Source organism: Rhipicephalus microplus, unplaced genomic scaffold (genome assembly GCF_043290135.1).
Source record: "Rhipicephalus microplus isolate Deutch F79 unplaced genomic scaffold, USDA_Rmic scaffold_16, whole genome shotgun sequence".
Taxonomy (NCBI): Eukaryota; Metazoa; Arthropoda; class Arachnida; order Ixodida; family Ixodidae; genus Rhipicephalus; species Rhipicephalus microplus.
This window is the reverse complement of record NW_027464589.1, coordinates 8768129-8788906: the sequence shown is the minus strand read 5'-3', so window position 1 is coordinate 8788906 and position 20778 is coordinate 8768129. Positions and strand designations below refer to the sequence as shown.

The following is a 20778-nucleotide window of genomic DNA, read 5'->3' as shown; positions in this document are numbered from 1 at the left end:
ACTCAATATAAAAGGTAAGAAAGAGTAGAGAAAAACATCAACACTTGACAACACTTTGTACGGGTTATCACGAAACGTATAATTGTTTGACGGGAATGCTAGGTTGTCCGAAATATATCCTATTATGAAATGCGTGAGGTAGTAAACGCCCGTCTTCTATCTAGCATGTGCATGCAACTAATGCATTGCGAAGGCGTCGCACCTGAGCCTTGATGTGCAGGAAGGCAGGAGGGGCTATCGATCGATATAAATTGTATTACTGCATCTTTAAAAAATCGGTGAGCGTGAAGAGAACGGAGTAAAAAAAAAGAATGACACAGTCTAAGAAATCAAAATGAAACCCTTCTTAATAAAAAAGAAGGGTGCACACCAGCTGAACCACCTGTTTGTTTACTACGTAGCGAAGTACGCGTGTTCAATCATTTTTTTTTTTAACGTCACCTGAATTCTCAGCGCATGCATGAAGTTCTCGTTCAATTTTTTAATTTATAAACTTGAGTCGATAGACGGCGCTCATGTTGTGTCGCTTTCTTCTTGGGCTCCCTTCTGTTCGTGCACGTTGTTATAAACACGCATCATTTCCAACTCGCCCACCTCTTTTCCTTACTGCAAAGAATATTATTGTAGAAATCAAACCATATCAGGACCTGCAGTATAGAAGTGTATTTTTGAAGAACACAACTAATGGCAGCCTCGGAACGTTACTCATTGAAGACAAAAGTGTTAGCACCGCCACTCCGTTTCGCGCATACACCACCGCAACCTTGCTTTTGCAATTCTAGTTGTTTCCTGTGTGTGATCATCGACACGCACGCCTCCCTTAGGAAAGACTCACACGGTGGCTTTGAGAGGAATCCTCTCAATCGAGTTCCATTGATTCTGGAAGCACACACAACGGGAACTGTGTCTCTACGTACTCCACTGGAAGCCTAATGCCGTCTCGTCGCATTCGCTTGCACCACCGCCAGAGGTTCAAGACAACTAGTAATGCGTCATCTTGCTTGTTGCCTGTCGCCGCCACTGGGTCTTCGTCACACGATGGCTCGGCGAGCCGTCATCAGCGCAGACCAGCCACCACCGCTGATGCGGCGATGGGTGGTCGCGCCGCCTCACGCACCACTGGCCGAGACCTCACTTCTCTCGCAGGTGAGTGTAACCGCAAAGGCAGATATGCTTGCGCTTTCGGAGACAAGGACAGACACGAAACGAGGATGCAGTGCCAGCCCAGCTCACGTGTCGCACTGATGTTATACGGCAATTGCCTACGCGGTGCACAATAGCCCTTACGAATTGTACATAGCCAAGGTTGCTTCAACATGTCACAAGTGCTCTTGCATTCAACGAAAGAGAATTTATGCTCACGTCACTATGTAGTAGCCATAGTGCTTTATGTACGTAAGTATGCAATATCATCTTCATCATCATCATCATCATCATCATCGACAGCAGCAGCAGCAGCCTGACTACGTCCACTGCAGGACAAAGGCCTCTCCCATGTTCCGCCAGTTAACCCGGTCCTGTGCTTGCTGCTGCCAATTTATACCCGCAAACTTCTTAATCTCATCTGCCCACCTAACCTTCTGTCTCCCCCTAACACGCTTGCCTTCTCTGGGAATACAGTTAGTTACCCTTAACGACCAGCGGTTATCCTGTCTACGCGCTACAAGCCCGGCCCATGTCCATTTCTTCTTCTTGATTTCAGCTATGATATCCTTAACCCCCGTTTGTTCCCTAATCCGCTCTGCTCTCTTCTTGTCTCTTAAGGTTACACCTACCATTTTTCTTTCCTTTGCTCGCTGCGTCGTCCTCAATTTAAGCTGAACCATCTTTGTAAGTCTCCAGGTTTCTGCTCCGTAGCTAAGTACCGGCAAGATACAGCTGTTATATACTTTCCTCTAGAGGGATAGTGGCAATCTACCTGTCATAATTTGAGAGTGCTTGCCAAATGTGCTCCACCTCATTCTTATTCTTCTAGTTACTTCAATCTCGTGGTTCGGCTCCGTGGTTATTACCTGCCCTAAGTACACATAGTCTTTTACAATTTGAAGTGCACTATTACCTATCTCGGAGCACTGCTCTTTTCCAAGGTTGTTCTACATTACTTTTGTTTTCTGCAGATTCATTTGAAGACCCACCTTTCTGCTCTCCTTGTCTAACTCCGTAATCATGAGTTGCAATTCGTCCCCTGAGTTACTCAGCAATGCAATGTCACCGGCGAAGCGCAGGTTCTTAAGGTACTCTCCATTAACTCTTAACCCTAACTGTTCCCATACAAGGCTTCTGAAAACCTCCTGTAAGCACGCGCTAAATAGCGTTGAGGAGATTGTGTCCCCCTGCCTTACACCCTTCTTGATTGGTATTCTGTTTCTTTCTTTATGAATCACTATGGTAGCAGATGATCCCCTGTAGATTTTTTCCAGGATGTTTATATATACTTCATCGACACCCTGATTCCGCAGTGTCTGCATGACGGCTGATATTTCTACTGAATCAAACGCCTTCTCGTAATCTATGAAGGCTATGTATAGTGGTTGGTTATATTCTGAGCATTTCTCTATTACCTGATTGATAGTATGATTGGTGGTCGATTGTTGAGTAGCCTGTTCGAAATCCTGCTTGTTCCTTTGGTTGATTGAATTCCAATGTTTTCTTTACTCTGTTAGCAATTACCTTTGTAAATAGCTTGTATACTACAGAGAGCATGCTAATCGGCCTGTAATTCTTCAAGTCCTTGTCATCTCCTTTCTTATGTATTAGGATGATGTTTGCATTCTTCCGAGACTCTGGTACTCTTCCTTTCATGAGACACGTCGTAAACAGGGTGGTTAGTTTTTCTAACACAATCTGTCCTCAATCTTTCAGCAGATCTGATGTTACCTGATCCTCACCAGCAGATTTGCCTCTTTGCATGCTCTCCAAAGCTTTCCTGACTTCTTATCATTACTGGGGAGGGGGGTGTCATCTGGGTTACTGCTAGTTCTTATAGTATTAAAGTCGTGGTTGTCCCGGCTACTGTACAGATCTCTGTAAAACTCCTCCGCTATTTTAACTATGCTATCCATATTGGTAGTTGTTTTGCCTCCTTTGTCTCTCAGTGCATACATCCGATTTTTGCCTATCCGAAGTTTCTTCTTCACTGCTTTGACACTTCCTCCGTTCTTTAGAGCGTGTTCAATTCTCTCCATGTTATGCCTTTTTACATCGGATACCTTACGCCTATTAATCAACTTCGAAAGCTCTGCCAGTTCTATTTTGTCTGTTGTACTTGAGACTTTCATGATTTGACGCTTCTTAATTAGGTTCTTCGTTTCCTGGGAAAGCTTGCCAGTGTCCTGTCTAACTACCCTGCCTCCAACTTCCACTGCACACTCTGTAATGATACTCGTCAGATTATCATTCATTGTATTTATGCTAAGGTTGGTTTCCTACTAAGAGCCGAGTACCTGTTCTGAAGCGAGACTCTGAATTCCTGTACTTTCTATTTCAGAGCTAGCTCATTGATTGGCTTCTTGCGTAACAGTTTCTGTCGTTCCTTTCTCAAATCTAGGCGAATTCGAGACCGTCTATGGTCACTGCTTCGTACCTTGCCAACCACTTCTACATCCTGCACGATGCCTGGGTGTGCACTCATTATAAAGTCTATTTGGTTGTTATTTTTGCCATTAGGGCTCCTCCGTGTCCACTTGCGGTTTTCACGTTTTCGGTAGAAGGTATTCAAAATCCGTAAATTATTGCGTTCTGCGAATTGTACTAGTAGCTCTCCTCTGGCGTTTCTAGTACCGATGCCATAATCTCCTACTGCCTGGTCTCTAGCCCGCTTCTTCCCTACTTTTGCATTAGAGTCTCCCATAAGTATTGTATACTGTGTTTTTACCTTACTCATTGCCGATTTCACGTCTTCATAGGAGCTTTCAACTCAAGTGTCATCATGGCTGGATGTAGGCGCGTAAGCCTGTACCACCTTCATCTTTTATCTCTTATTCAGTTTATTTACAATACCTACCACCCTTTCATTAATTCTATAGTATTACTCTATGTTGCCAGCTACGTTTCTGTGAATTAGAAACTCTACTCCCAGTTCTCTTCTGCCAGCCAAGCCCCGATAGCAAAGGACGTGTGCATTCTGTAGCACCGTATAGGCCTCATCTGTCCTCCTAATCTCACTGAGCCCTATTGTATCCCATTTAACACCTTTTAGCTCCTCGAATAGTACAGCTAGAATTCCCTCACTACATAAGGTTCTAGCGCTACACGTTGCCAGGTTCAGGTTCCAATGGCGGCCTGTCCGGATCAAGAGATTCTTAGCACCCTCTTCTGCGTTGCAGATCTGACCGCGGCCGTGGTCAGCTGCTTCGCAGCTGCTGGGGACTGAGGGCTGTGAGTTATTTGACGTACGCATGTGGGAGGTAGTGGCCAGATACTGCACCAGGTTGGCCAATCCTTCTCTGGTGAGGGAATGCGTTTCCGGCAGTGGTTACCGGTGAGGCCGCACCCCAGGCCTCGTATTGCAGTTCCATCAGCACGCGGATTTTTTTTATCTGGTTGAGAACTGCGCGGCACCGGGATTTGAACCACGGACCTTTTGCATGCGAGGCGGATGCTCTAACCACTACGCCATTGCTGCTTTCTGCAATATGTGTTGGCCTTAAGGTCATTTTTCATTGAGCTCCTACTGACCATGTTTCACAACGATTTCGTGCACTTATAAGAACTCAAAATGCTTGAATCAACAGTGCTGCAGCACCGCGTCGAGAAACTTCCATTGCTACGGAGTTACGGCAGTATTTGGTTGATATTGTTACGTGCTTGAGGTTGACGGTAACAAGGCATAGTGGAACATACCCTAAAAAGGCGCCTCATACTGAAGGTGAAGCCGTTGACGTTGTTTGTGGGCTGCGTTGTGGCTGTGGACTTTCTACTGTTATTTCCACGTAACCTTTTGGTCTAAGTGCTGGGTGCCTTTTTGACGACCGAGCTACGCAGTGGACGTCTCCTTAAGCCTGCTACCATGGCTCCCGGTGAAGATACGCCTTCACCAACTACCTCGGCAACGACAGCAACCCGGTACGTCGCCTTAACGCAACCCCGTGATCCCGGAACCTTTACTGGAGAGAACAACGCGAATGTGGACAAGTGGCTGAGCGCGTCAGCAAACAATATGGCCGGGACCCAATCGTTATTCTTGCCAATGTCATATTCTATTGTGACAGTATTCTTGCATTTGGTTTGGAACCCACAAGCACAAAGTCACAAGCTGGGAGATGTTTAGACAGCTTTACGACGTTTGTGGAAACCCGTCTGGTCAGCTGCTTGATGTCCGAAAGCAATTGCCCATACGTACACAGACGTCCACCGAGCCCTACTTGGCTTACATTCAAGACGTCTTCGCATTGTGTCAAAAGGCCGATGCCAACATGGCTGGGGCTGACAAGATATTGCACATTTTGAAAGCAATCACTGACGATGCGTTCAATCTGCTTGTCTTTACAAACGTGACGACCATTGACGCCATAATCAAAGGGGGCTGCCGTCTCGAGCCTTTTTCATCATTTCCAGCACCTACCCAACACCGGTGCAACGTGGTCTTGCGAAAGCACTCCTTGTCAGTCGTCGACAACCGAACACTTGACGCGCACCGTCTGACGTGAACTCGAGGCAGCTTACCAGGCTGCCCACAAACCGACGTTGCCCGACACCTCAACATCAGCTGTCTCTATGATCAAGATTGCTGCGCACCAGGAATTCACTAATCTGGATCTCCTGTCCACTGCATCCGCCATGGATAATACCGATCCCTCGTAAGCATCTGTCGACATGGCACGTCGCCATCCATACTCTCTGCGAGCCAGAAACCTGTCTGAATGGCGAACAGCTGCTGATAAGGCAATCTGCTTCCGCTGTGGTCGCGCGGGACACATCGCTCGCTAATGCCACACTCATTGACCATCTGCACCTTCTAGCCCGTACCCCACTTACAGTAACTCATTCCGTCCACCAAACCACCGTTATCCCACCCTCACTGAGTCTACAGCATTCACTACCCCTGAGAACTACGGCGGCCCTGTCCCGTCGTTGCCGCCGTCTCAAAGCCACCCTTCTCGTTCAAATACGCATTGCCGCTCTCCCTCATCTTTTTTAACCTTCGCAGGTCCCCGGAAAAATAGGCTGTGCAGATTCTGGGAGTGAAGCTGCCTTGTCAACCGTACCCGAAATGCCTCTGTTGCCCTTAAGTTTGAGCCGGAACACTCTTGAAGTATATGTTGATGGCACGCCTGTCGAAGCTTTGATTGATATGGGCGCTCACGTCTTTGTGAGTTCGCATTTTAATCGTCGGATGAAGAAGGTTCTCATGCCACCCTTGACGAGTGTCGTGCAAGTTGCAGATGGCGCAACAGTCCCTGTTGTCGGTATGTGCACAGCTCAACTTACCGTAGCCGGTCATGAAGTGGTCGTTCTTTTTGCCGTCCTTGCAACATGTTCCCGCGACCTCATGCTAGGCCTCGATTTTCCCGCTGCCAATTCTGCTCTGATTGATTCCTCCGCTGGCGTGCTCCGCCTTGAACTGCCTCAAATCAGTGACGGCCCGTACCAACCTACATGCTGTTTAAAATGCAGCTACTTTGTTCACCTACCCACCAGAACTGTGATGTATGTAGAGTTCCTGTACTAACCAGCTGTGCCCGACGGTGACTATAACACTGCGCCTTTCACCGACATACTCCTTGCGCGTAATTTTGCACTTCCCTACACGGTGCTCAGCATCACAACTAACAGAATTCGTCTACCATTTGTAAATGTCGGCTACATAGATCAAGTGCTTCCACAAGGCATTTTCGTGGCCCACCTTTGTTCGTTGCATGATTTATTAACCGAAGTGCTAGCCTTTGACAACCTTGTTTCAACGCAGCGCACACCGCTCGCAGAGCATTCGGACAGCCTTCCAATTGTGGACATGATCGCCACCGATCTTCTGCCTCCGCAAATTGAAGCCCTACAGCGTCTTCTCGAGGCTTGCCAAAATATTTTTGATTTTGGCAAGTCATTTATCCAGCATCGCATACACAAAGGTGGTAGTAACCCTGTTCACCACCCGTCCCTATAGAGTATCTGCTTTTGAGCGGAACATCATTCAGAAGGAGGTGAACAAAATACCAGCAAAGGACATTATTGAACCATCCTCGAGTCCCTGGGCATCCCCAGTGGTTTTAGTAAAAAGAAGAATGAATCTTGGCGATTTCGTGCGGACTATCACAACCATAACAACATGACGAAGAAAGACGCCTACCCTCTGCCACAGATTGACGACGTCCTTGATTGCCTCCATGGCGCTGCCTACTTCTATCGACTTTCGTTCTGGTTATTGACAGATTGCCGTTGACCCCATGGACCGAGAGCAGACGAACTTTGTAACACCTGATGACCTCTACCAATTCAAGGCCATGCCTTTCGGCTTATGTAATGCCCCCGCCACCTTCGAACGAATGATGGAGTCCCTGCTCCATGAATCAAAGTGGTCCACGTGCCTTTGTCATCTGGATGACGTAATTGTGTTTGCTCCCACTTTTGACACTGTTGCGACCTGAGTTCGCAGGCACTGGAGGTCCGGCATGAAGTTGTCGAGGCAGTAGGGAGAGAAACTTGAAGAGGGTTTATTTACATTATATAAAAGGTGAGCTCTCGTACATAAGCTCTCAAATCTGGCGTTCCTCTTCAACGCGCTCCTTCGAATGAGCCGGGTGGCTCATCATAAAGGGTATGTGCTCCCCAGATCCCTAGATCAGGGAACACCTGCAGATAACACTGTCCAATCACAGATCACACACACCTAGCGAGGGGGACGAGCATGCACGACCCACGTGAACGTCCAATATTGACCCGTGATCACTGCAATCCAAGGTGGCGCCAGTGGGGCTCCTTGCCGTCGTATGTGTGCCGCTGGTCGAGGGGTCCCAAGCTCATAACAGCATACATCAAATGGTCCGCCGAACTGCTCGCTTAATTATCGAGGCGATTTGCGGTGTCCGCTACAGCCTCTTTCAAGGAAGATGCTGTACTCGTTGTCGTCTCCCGAACCACTTACGGCGTTGTGGCGACACGACGCCTCACCCTCCGTCTAGGAGGGACAATAACTGGTGGGCATAGGCAGGTGGCCATTCGGATACTCGTTTGAGGATCAAAAGAGTGCCGCTACCTTATGAGCTCTGGGGCCAGTCACAACAACACACACCTTAAGAGACTGTCCCAAATTCTCGACGTATTCCGTCTCGCCGGCCTTCAACTGAATTCATTCAAGTGCCGGTTCGGTTGCCGCCACATTACAATACTTGGACATATTGTTTACGCTAACGGCATAAACACTAACCGAGAAAAAAGTTAGAGCTGTGAAAAACATTCTTGTGCCAGAAACCACCAAAGATGTCCGCAAATTTGTGGGGCTCTGCTCCAACTTTCGGCGGTTCATCAAGAACTTCGCGAAAATTGCTTGGCCCCTAACAGATTTACTCAAACCAGATGAGAATTTACCTGGGGTCTTTCGCAAGCAGCAGCTTTCTCCGATCTCACCAATTTGCTCAATTCCTCTTCTGTTCTGGTTCACTTTGAGGCTGCTGCACCGAGCGAAGTCCGCACCGATGTCAGTGGTTATGAAATAGGCGCTGTGTGGGCTGAGCGACCACGTGGGCAGCATCACGTGATGCTTATGCCAGCAGGCTGTAGTCCCCCTCAGAGCGGAATTATTCCATCACAAAGCACGAATGTCTAGCTCTGCTGTCAGCAGTCACGTAGTTTCGCCCTTACCTATATGACAGACCATTCATAGTTCTCACCAACCTACACGCTCTTTGCTGGCTCGCTTCCCTCAAACATCCCACAGGTCGTCTCGCCCATTAGGCACTGCGCCCCTAAGAGTATTTTTACACCATATTGTATAATTCAAGAAAACTGCACCAAGATGTGGATTGCCTGTCCCGCTGTCCTGTGGCTGACTGCGACTCTACGAGTCTGATTCCGTTGGCTGCGTCCTTTCCACCTCCCAGCTGCTTCATGTCGGTGACGAGCAGAGTCGTGAATCTTCACCGTATATGACGTACGCTTCTGTTCGCATGTTTACCTTAAGCCTACACCTCATATCGGCGTAATTTACCACCCACCGGTCACGTCCTAGTTCCTGTCATACCAAAGCACTTGCGCTACACAGTCCTCCGTGAGCTCCATGACGCGCCAACCGCAGGTCACCTTGGTGTCTCTCGCACATATGACCATGTGCGCCAACACTTCTACTGGCCTGGTCTTTCACGCTCTGTACGTCGTTGTGTCAACACTTGCGGAATTTGCCAGCACCGCAAAAAGCCACCGGGTTACTTCAGCCCATTTAGATACCATCGGAGTCCTTCTTCCGTATCGGTTGGGACCTTCTCGGTCTCTTTCTAACATCCACATCCGGAAAGAAGTGGGTCGTGGTTGCAACATATTACGCAGCCCGCTATGCAGTTACACGAGCCACACCAGCAAGCTCCGCTATTGACGTCGCTGATTTTCTACTACGCGATCGCATTTTAATGCACGGAGCTCTTCGTCAACTGTTGACAGACCGAGCCGTACGTTCCTTTCTAAACTGGTTGACGATATACCGCATTTCCACACTACCCAACATAAGCTTGCGACATCGTACCACCCCGGACAAACGGGCTTGCAGAACGTTTAAACCGCACCCTGGCGGTCATGCTATCAAGATACGTCTCGGCCGACTATCGTGATTGGTGCCTTGCACAATTCTACGTGACGTTTGCCTACAGTTCCTCTCGGCATGACACTGCTGGGTACTCGCCATTTTACCTTCTGTTTGGACGCAAACCAACATTGCCGTTGGATACCTTCTTGTCAGCTGCGGCAAAACCTTCTTCTGAATATGTACGCGACGCTATTGTCCACGCTGAACATGCTCGTCAGCTTGGCTGCAGCAGAATAACAGCATCCCAAGACTCGCAGAAGCATGGTTACGGCGAGCGGCATCGCGACGAACAATTCCCGACACGTTCCCTAGTTATTCTTTGGTCTCCTACGCGACATGCAGGCCTTTTGGAGAAGCTTCTTTCTCGTTTCACAGGTCCATACCGCGTGCATAGACGGGTTACTGACACTGTGTACGAAATTGTTCCTGATGATCCATCGACATCTTCTGCGTTGTTGTCTCGGGATGTCGTCCATGTATCAAGGCTCAAGCGTTACCACACTGCTCCTACTGTGGCCCCGTAAGCTCGTCGGGTCGGCGCTTTTGCCGCCAGGGGTTGTGTTACGTGGTTTCGGCTGACGGTAACAGGGCATGGTGAGACAGAAAAGGACGCCCCAGACTGAAGGTGAAGAAGTTGACGTTGTTGGTGGGCTGTGTTGTGGCAGCGGACAGTCTGTAGTTATTTTCAAGTAACAATATGTCTGATGTAACGTCCCAAAATTACCATATGATTATGAGAGACGCCTTAGGGGAGGGCTCCGGAAATTTCGACCACCTGGGGCACTTTACCGTGCACCCAAATTGGAGCGCATGGGCCTACGATATTATCACCTCTAGCTAAAATTGAACTGCCGCAGCCAAGGTTCGGTCCTGCGACCTACGGATCAGCAGACGAGTACCTTAGGCACTAGAGCACCGTGTAGGGGCGTGATGGCAGCGCTGATATACTGGACGTGCATGAGCACGCAGTATGCGATATTTACTCATTACTGATCAATCAAGTGTGGCAACTGTCCAAAATTCCAGAGTCGCCACCAAAGTTTTACCCCTCGGTAGGCCAATCACTACACGACACGGCTGACCTAACAGTCTACTGGAATGCTGCAGAAATAATGTAGCTCCGCTGAGCGAAATGCATAAACCAGTAATGAAACAAAATGGCAGGACAAGTAGTGGGCAAACTTTTAACGGTTCATTTTCTCAAAAGCTTGTCGCAGATATGCACGAAAACATTGAAGATGACAGACGCTTTGTCACAAGGCTTTTCAAGGCAAGTTAGTTCAGGTATTAGTGTTCGGCGTGTCTAGTCTTAAGCAATATAGAGGTTGTCAATAAAGTTAAAGGCCGCTTTACTGAGGGCACTAGATGCAGTTAAGACTACAGTTATGAGACACGATCACCTCAAATGACTTCTTCCTTGAACATCACGTTGTGACGTAGTCCCTGCTGTCTTAAATGGTATTGTGTATAAATTTTACGCGCTTTTTTTACAATAAACACTAGCGCGCCACTTGTCTTGCCTTGTAAAATCGTTAGTCGTTTGTGCAGTTTGCTCAGCGCCAACACATGAAAATGTCGTACCACATAGCCTAAATTGAAGTCTGAAATTGAAACTGTATATATGACCAAATTTGTCGCCGGTAAACAGAAGGTAAGAGTACAGCGATGCACACTGGCGCTGATAGTGGCGAGCACTTGACTAACGCCGATTCGCGCGGCATCTATACATGTGTCGTTGAATACTCCAGCACTATCGCTCATGCCCACGTACGTTTTAGGATAATCTGTGATGTTCGCATTGTGTGTGTTATCTTAAGGAAATGATCTACTAGAGTCCCGAAGCTTCTCGAAAACTTCAGGCGTGGTTAGCGGGGCGCATTACAGTGCAAAGGGGCGATAACAAAACTTTAGGTAGGAATGTCGCATTGCCCCCCTCTAAAAGAGGCATCTTACCAGTACCACAAAAAGACGAACGTGCGATAAGCACGATCAAGCAAATGTAATAATATATAAAAAGATGATGCCCTTGTAGAATAAAGGTGTCTTCGCCGGTAGAGTGGAGCACCACAAAGATTTCACGACTCGGACAGACGAGAAACGAATCCATGAGAGGCAAAGCGTTCATTCGGCAAACCAGGCTCGAGTTCTCCTCGCGTGGCCACACTTCGTTCTCCTTCTTCTTGAATAAAATATTCAACACACTCCGCGACGTGAGGCGAATAGTTCGATCACGTCCGCTGGTTGAAAAAAAAACCAAGGTGCGGCCTGCTACGTCGCGTCGCGAGAATGTCTGGGCAGAGTTGACAGTTCCGGCTGCTTTTTGTGGGGAGGGCGCTGACTCTCCACCCGTCAAAGAAGATGGCACTTCATATTTAAATGTGATTGCGTGAAGATTTGTGCATGTCGGTGTGCTTTTCTGTGCGCTTCCTTGTGATTTTTTGTGTGCGATCATGTGTGGGGGGCAGTTTGACTTATGTTTCCTGTGATCGAGTGTAACTCTTTCGTCCGGGCTTGTGTGGGAGGCAGTTTTTTAGCGGTGTGACGCCACGAAGGCGTTGTGTACCACTGAGCAGCTCGGACGCAAAAAAAGCGCTTCATTGAAGCACAGTGTACTCCCCTACGATTTATAGTTTGAAGAAGCATATCGGCGTGCGTCATACTTGTAACAGAGCACTCATTTTTGTCACAAAGGAACGCTGAAGCAGACGCCCGCCACCACCTCCAGACGACAGCATCGAATCACCCGGTCAAGCGTTCCTTTCACGGGTGCACGCAACAAAACAAGAAAACAAGCATCAAAAGGCACCCGGGGCGTGCCCTTGTTGCCTACACACGTGACAGAAAACCAGCACAGATGAGGAGAAACCGAGACATCTTTCGGGGCCGACCGTTTTCGTAAAAGAGCCGGCGAGACGAAACCCTTTCCCCTGGCTGCCGCCATGGTACGTGCTACGCGCAGCACAATTTCTTGGAATGTTTGTGAAACAAGGAAGAATCCGAACTGGAGGTGTCAGAGAGTAGGACGGGTGGTGAACATCGGCCAAGAAGTGGTGATGTTTGAGCGGTGTGCGTGAGTCGTGTAGTGCAATAAGTCGATGTTGAATAATCTGCTATGACGCCACTGGAGCACTTTGTTGAAGAGTGTCACCAGGATGTCGACCAGTGCTGGAGTTCGTTTCAGTGTTTCGTTGAAGAGAAATTTTCCAGACATGATCAAAGAATTGTACCGCTAAGAGTTCTTGCGCAGTTTATGATGCGCGAGATTGCATTTATAGCAGGGGTAATTTATTCCGGTTCTTTTAAATACCTTCTAAGTGATTTTATGAGATGTAATTGATAGCTTCCGAGTGCGCAAGTTTTGTGATGACTTTGCTGAGAATACATATTCTGTTTGTATCGTAAAATTTTTATTAACTCGGTATTTGCACCGCAACTGGAGTTGTTGTGCACTAAAAGAACCTACACATACGTTATGCGCGCTTTAGCGGTGCGTTTTGGTGGGCCGATACGTAAACCCTTGGAATCTGCCCCGTGATGTCCTCCCAATGAGCGGAAACAGGGCCCCCTATCACTCTAGGTAAGTCAAATGGGTAGCATTCATGGGTAGTATTGAGGCCTTTACTCCAAGAATGACTGGCCCTCCTAGGACAAATTGTTCACATATTTGGTGTAATAGGTACTCCTAATAATGATTCAGAAGTGAACCTGTGATGTGCAGCTACGAAACGCGTTATTTACGGCCAACTGTGCCGCGCAGAAATGCGTGTGGAAGAGTTTCTCCTGGGAAAAGTGGCGGCGCCAGAGCGGGCACGAGGTGAACTAGGCCCGTCGCGTTGATTCGGCGGCACACAGCAGGCCGAACCTTTCGTGGTTCGATAGAATACTACTGTGAAAGAGACGCACCCCTTAAACATAATAGCGCACAAGCGCATATTTAAGAAATACAACAGTGCACTCCCTTAAAATATTATTCACACTTGAATAGCGCCTCACTAACCGAGCCGACAAATCCACCTTCACTATTTCTGATCACCTGCTATCCGCGATCGCACTGACGAATTGCTCCCGGAGCACTTGTCAAGTTTTTCCGAAACCGAGCACGCGTTGAACACTTCCCATTTTCTCTTTTAACCGAGTGAACTGATATCCCCACCCAAAACAAGCACTAACTTAGGTTAACGTTGCACAAAGCCCACCATAAAGTACTTCTCGGTGAGCAGGCATATCGATGAGCGCAGTGACTGAATCGGCAATAGCACTGGTGTTATGTTGTCGCACCTGAGGTCTGCTTTCTTAAGGCGTGTGCATATCCCGATGGCAGGCTTGTCGTCGATGAATGTGTCTTCGTCTTTTAAAGATTGGTTTCCAGGCCGTCCATCGGAGTGGTGTGGCCTGATCGCCTTGTCGTGTCGCCTGGAGCTGTCGTCTTGCGGCAGTGTATCGTGCTAATCTGTGAAGCTTTTGCTTGGCTGCTGCTCCGTTCTTTGAGTTGAGCTCAGTGCCATAGAAGGAAGTCTAACTGCAAATCACCGATAGTTGTCATGCACTTCCTCGTTGAATTATCGCACTGTCTCGTCCTTGTTCTCGATACCAACATACGAGAGTCGTCGACGAGAGCGAGGGATGCCTCGGTCCACGCAGCTCGTGCGAAGTACACAGATGGTAGCAGTAGCAGCACGCTTAAAATGCGGGTTTTCGCGCTGTATACTTCCTTGAAACGTCCATCGAAGCGTCATGTTAAACGCAGCTTAGATTCAATTCTGCTCATGGGGACGAACTTCATTGACCAAAAACTGGCACAGCTGGTCCGCTCCCACAAGCAAGCTTATGCCACTTTCTGCTCTTATTCCTGGAATTGCACTCATATAAGCAATTAACTTTTTTTCATCTAATTGCTGCTGGAAAGACATGTGTTATTTGTATTTGAATCAGCTGTTCACAGATGAAAGGGACTTTTATAACTTCTATTTCCTACCGGGAATGGTCATATTGTTTCATCAGCGTCACTTTGGCAGTGTTTAGTGTGTTTCGGTGCTCCTCTTCACTCCTCCAAATGCCTTGCTATTCAGTCGATGGTGCGCACTGTAGGTTATCTTAGATTCTTAGAGACGTCTTCTCTAATGAACGTCTGTTGGCTTCCATTGTCAAGTACACGTCTGATAAAGCGTGATCCATTTTCAGTTAATAACCATGTACGAAATGTCTGTAGTAGGACCACGTTTTTTATATGTAGCGATGATGACTTGTTTGTTTTAACATGCATGCTACGGGTCCTTGATTAGTTTGAGCGCTGCTTCTGAGCGTGTTCGGGATCGGAACTAACCGTTGCGCGTCTTCTGTTACACTTAGAACAGCTCAGATAGTGACAGCATTTTTTATAGCAATGTCCCTTACTGGTACACTCAAACACGTGCCGGCTTTGGCTTAGCAGCTCTTTTTCTCGTCTATAATAATGTCGAAAGGACATGCCTCTGTCACGTGCGCTGTAGAAAGGTAAAAAAAAGCTGGTACCCTTCTGATTTGTCGCGTGGCTACTGAGAGGAAATGCCGTAGATGAAGCGTGTTGAAACGTGCCTTGACGGTGATTTTGAACACCATAACCACCGGCATCTACAAAGACTATCCTCTCACGAGCATTCCACCTCCGTGCGCACGTACTCGAGTAGCTCCTGAAGTTCTGTCTCCGACGTTTCAAGCGCTTCGACGTTCGTCTGTCGGCTCTGTTGCTTGAAGTAAGCACTCTACCTAGGTATCTCCGGGGGTCTGGGCTCGTGGCGTGTCACCCGAGCGGTGATGGTGAACAACGAAGGGGGAACGAGGCACTGTTAATGTATGGGGTGCCGCACGGAGAAGACCGAAAAAGAAAGAAGTGTCGCACCCACGGCGAGAGCAGCGGTTACTCACTTCTGGAGGTGGTGGCACGCAAGGCCCTAGAAGGGGCCGTCAACCTTGTAACGCTCCAAGCGAGGCAGCCCAGACTTGTCGCCCCTTGGCACTGCAGTTCCGGGATTGCCAGCAGCCCTTCTCCTCGTGGCAGGACTGCTGCAGACCACAGTTCAGGCAAGGAGACATTCGTTACCTGTGGACTCCTGAAGCAAAGAACCTAGGCCTGGTTTGACTGAGCGAAATCCAGGACTACTGGGTAGAAACGTGACGACGACAAGCGGCAGGCTGGGCGAAGGCAACCGACGATGAACTCGGGCGCCTGTGAAGGACGTCGAGTACGGTCTTTTTGATAGATTACCAACATCGGGTCGGCGCGGTGAGTGACGTTTGAACAGTAAGATTATAGTATAGCGAGGCCATAGTAGTCAGACTGAATTGAAGAAACCTACCTAAGCCAAGCTACGATGCACTGTTTAGCTACTTCCAGCGCTGGGTACGAATTAAGATTTGGTAAAATAAATAGGTTTTTGTTTGCATTGCTCAATGTCAGGGACGCTTCTTTTTTATTTATTTATTTATTTATTCAATACTGCTGACCTGAATTTCCAGGCCTTAAGCAGGAATGGAGGCGTCACTATTTATGTGGAACTGTACTTGAACAATAAAAAGAGTTTACAAACAAAACAGAAAAAGAATTGAATGGTGTGTGAGATGTGACCCTGCAGTACGATAATAGGATATGTAATGGCGAACAATGGGTATGCCAACTTTAGTGGTGACACTTGATACAATGCATTGTCTAAGGCTTCAAATCACGGGAAAAGAAAAGAAAACAAGTGTTCCTTAAGTAAAGCTTACATTAAAACACACTCAGTAATATCAGAGGTATAACTGAAAAGAAAAAGAATACATCCAGTGAAGGGACCGATGAGCGAAGCTCTTAGGACACGTTGTGACAGCACTAGTGATAAAAGCGCTATCACTACCTCTCTCGAATTGCGGCAGCGAACGCGGAAATGCAAAGGCACTCGGTTATTTCTCTGGGCTAATGGTTCCAATCTCGGGTTCTACGGGGGAAAAAATTCATAAGAGTTGGTTTCGCACAAAATTTCGCTGACCTTTTTTGAGTGGAAAGATTGAGTGGGACGCTGCTGCGTAAAAGGTTTCAAGTACGTGCTTTTGCTCATTCCAAGCTTGTCGTGATATGTCAAATAGAATATTTTCAGCCTTTCGCGACAGCGTCGGCTGTGTAGAGATTCTAGATTTGCTGAAGTTAAAAGAGCACAAGGCCACGTTTTGCAACTGTATGAATTAAAAATAAACCTAGCTGCCTTCCTTAAATTTTTTCTGGTTTTCGTATATTTGTGTGCTGGTCCTATACTGCTGCAGCGTATTCAAGTGTTGGTCCTATATATGTTTTGTAAGCCAAAAGCTTCACAACTTTTGAAGCCTTCGAAAGCGTTCGCCGTAAATACCCTAGTTGCCGCATGGTCTTCTTGCGTACGTAGGTGACGGGATCATTACATTGAAGATCAGCTGCAATGGCAACCCCTAAACATTCATAATTGTAGACTACAAATAAAGTAGTGCCGCTGATACTATAAGTGAAACTGAAGAGGTTCTTATACGGGTGATTGTTCTGGCTACCGTTTTACTGTGGTTTATTTGCATCTGCCACAACATACACCAGTTTTGAATTTGGGATAATGATTGGTTAAGACAAAGCTGATCGTCAGAACTGCGGATTTTGTTATATAAGATGATGTAGTCTGCAAATGAACGGATTTTTGCCGGTATGTTTTGAGCGATGCCATTTATAAAGATGAAAAAGAATGACAGCCCAAGGACGCAGCCTTGGGGAATGCCGGAGTGGACGGAGCCAGAATCTGAGTTGACGTCATCGATAAACACAGATTGTTCTCTAGAAGACAGGTATTTGGTGATTCATGCAAGAATGTAATAGTTTTCAAGAATAGATCTTAGTTTCAAAATACGTTTAGACTGTGATACAAAGTCAAAAGCTTCCTCGAAGCCGAGGAACATGATATCGATCTGGCCTGAATTATCCAGCACTGCGGCGAAGTCGTGAATGCCCTCAAGTAGTTGTGTTGTTGTAGAAACTCCTTGTCATAATCTATGTTGGCGACTATCGACTATTTGTTTTCTTCTATGAAGCTTGAAATATGTTTGAAAATTATATGTTCGAATACTTTCGCACAAGTGCAGAGAAGGGCAATCAGCCTATAGGATGCAACAGATGATGGGTCACCGTTTTTTGGTATCGGGGTTATTTTGGCACACTTCCTGACTATTGGAATTTCTGCGTCTGACAAGGATTTATGCAAAATCAAACAATAATATTTCTCGCACCACTCAGCATATCGGTGAAAATGCATTTGGGATCCTATCTATTCCTGAAGATTTTTTGACATCCAGTTTAAGCAAGAGCGATAACATTCCATCCTCACTGATAGTGATGTCACCAAGTCGGGGGAGGGAGGGGAGGGTGTTTGTTCAGACGTTGAAAAATGTAGAAGATTGCCGTCGTCGTGAGTGAACTCAGAGCAGAAATAATTATTTAGCGTGTTTGCCATTTCTTTCTTGTCAGTTTTAGCTGTGCCGTTAATTGAGAGGCTCGTGACATATTTTTGCTTCTTTCGGAGATAAGTGTCGGCAGAATTTTTCGGGGGATGTGGAAAGAGAGAGAGAGAAAATAAGGATGAAAAAAAGGCAGGGAGGTTAATCATGGCTGAGCCCAATAGGGTGTACCTTGCACTGGGGAGAGGGCAAGGGGAAAAAGTTAGAGAGGGAGAGAAAGAGAAAAATGTCACTCATGCCATCAACAAAATGGCAGTTATGTGTGTAACATCACAGGTGGTGAGTCATATCCGTGTCCTAATTATTGAGCACATTCGTTGTATTAACTTGTATGCATGGTTTCATCCACCCAAAATCTTGCCAATGGTGAAGCCATGATGGTGCCGCTTGCGTTCTCAAGCAGCAGACTTCTGAAGGCTTGCCAGAACTGGAGTGATGGTGTCAAGCAGTTGCAACATGCTTTGAACTGTCGGTGTCTGCATCTTGCTCAACAGCACGCGCATAGCACTGATCAGGGTGCTAACCATGCCGATAAGTTGTGCTTCGTCCGTCAAGTTATGAGGTACTGATAAAGTGTCCCTCACTGTCGAAATCTGATCTCTTCAGGCGCATGTATCTTTGGCAGTTCGGGCCAAGCATCACCTGCATTGCTGGTAGAGACATCATTTTTTTAAACGGCTGCGTTCTGACTAGGTAATAGAGATGAAGCGTCAGCTTCACATCTAGCAGAAGCGCCTTTGTTCTTGGAACCGATAGCACTTGGCCAGAGTGGGGGAGGTGGAGGTGGTTTTGGATGTGCTTCGCGAGGCTACGAGGTTTTGGTAGCTTTAGTGCAGCGCCGGGACCGTCGTCGCGTAATGGATGATGCTGCTTCTCGGTATGATATGTCATCTCAGGCCCTTTTTTCAGTATTGTTAACTCCTTTTGAATAAAAGAACAGTCTTTCGGAAAAAGCATCATGTGACCCATTGCAGTTTGAGCACTTCAGAGTCATGGCCTGGCACGTGTACTTGTTGTGGTGCCCAGTGCATCGAAAACAGATAGAGTTTGTGCACACACCACTTAAGTGACCTCAATTCATGCACTTCCAGCACTGAAGTGGTTTTGGTATAAAAGAGCGAACTGCATGTCGAAAGTGGCCCACATTTACGTATGATGAAAGTGATTTGCACTTAAATGTAATTCTTACGCATCGTGATGTCCCGATACGACATATACTTGTAATAATGGCATCTTCCGAAGCCGGCTTAATCAAGGCTGGTAGGTCCGAGTTGGTAATGGCCTCGGCAACATCATATATTACCCCAGTGCTCACTTCTTTGCCCAGCGGTATATGAGAGCGGACTTTCATCCCATTAAGTTCCGTTACTTTACGCAATCTGTCAAGCGCAGTCACATGATTGACGTCAATCGCTAGCATGTTCTTGCGACAAATCACTCTGGCTTCCTTTACTTCGTTCCACACCAGTGCCTCTAGCTGTACAGACACGGCTTGCCGCTTAAGGCGTCTCATGTTGTCACTAGCGAGAACTGGCATTAAAAGGATGGCTATTACTTCGGTAGTCCGCGAAGATAGCATGGTGGGCTCACTCAAAGTGGGTGACGTGCTCCTAAATCATCTATTTCTCTTGTGGTTTCTCACGAGCTCGAAGTTGCCGTCCCCTGATTCTTCACTAGTGACGTTGTAGGGTTCGGTGTCATCACTGTCAGTGCCACTCTCGGAGCTGTAGCGCTTCATGGAAGCAATACCCGCGGTCATTCTGGTGTCCAGTAGTCATCCGTAGGGCTCTACCGCCATCGCATACCTGCAGGAGACCGCGCTTGACAGGCAAAGTGAAAATTATTCACAAAAAACCATGGAACTTAAACATTCGGCATTCTTCCACACCGGCACTTTGTCGTCGTTACCCGGATGTGGAAAGAAAACGTTTTGAAGACACACTTTCATATTATTCCGTCACCTTTGCAATGTCATGTTTTAGTTGGACCCGCAGTTTAGAAAATTTGTCAGCATTCTGATCAGACGGGCGTTGCCGCGGCTGCATCATTGCCTTTTTTATTTTCCTTCCCAGTCAAACAATATCTTTTGTTATTCAAGAGTTCATTCCTCCCCGATGTTTCCGTTTCCAAGGGACGAAATTGTCCATGCAGTGCCAGATGATTTTTTTAAACAACACCACAGGCCGTTGACAGATAAGCTGCCCGATTCATACTGCGATGTAAATCTAGAAAATGAACAGTCTAATGCATCTAATATATCGACGTCACTGGCTTTGGCAAACAAAGAAATTAGCCTCTGTTTTGTTGCTCAGGGGCAACGGTAACTGGTACTGTGAGGCATGCCATTTTATGATCCGATATTCCTTCATAAAGATGCGCTGTTGGCTTTCGCCCTAGCAGTTCATTGTTTACAAGAAATAAATCTAAGACTGAGGCACTGTTTCCTTCAACGCACGTAGGTAGCTTCACGAGTTGCGTTAGACCGCGCAGCAAGACGATATCAACAAAGGGTTCAGCGAAAGTGGAAAGTGCATCAGGGAGCTCGTCTGTTCAGCTGACATCTG

General features: G+C 47.2%; 1 protein-coding gene across 3 annotated transcripts in view; it reads left to right on the top strand.

Moving 5' to 3' along the window:
• Positions 1-710: 710 nt before the first annotated feature.
• Positions 711-20778, top strand: part of LOC119166664 (tartrate-resistant acid phosphatase type 5) — a 389636-nt gene continuing 369568 nt past the window's right edge. The window contains exon 1 of one of the 3 annotated variants that reach the window (XM_075883350.1): positions 711-1146. In XM_075883350.1, the coding sequence (XP_075739465.1) occupies positions 933-1146 (214 nt within the window). In that variant the 5' untranslated portion in view covers positions 711-932. The remainder of the gene's footprint in view (positions 1147-20778) is intronic. The other 2 variants (XM_075883351.1, XM_037417985.2) reach the window with 2 other exon arrangements.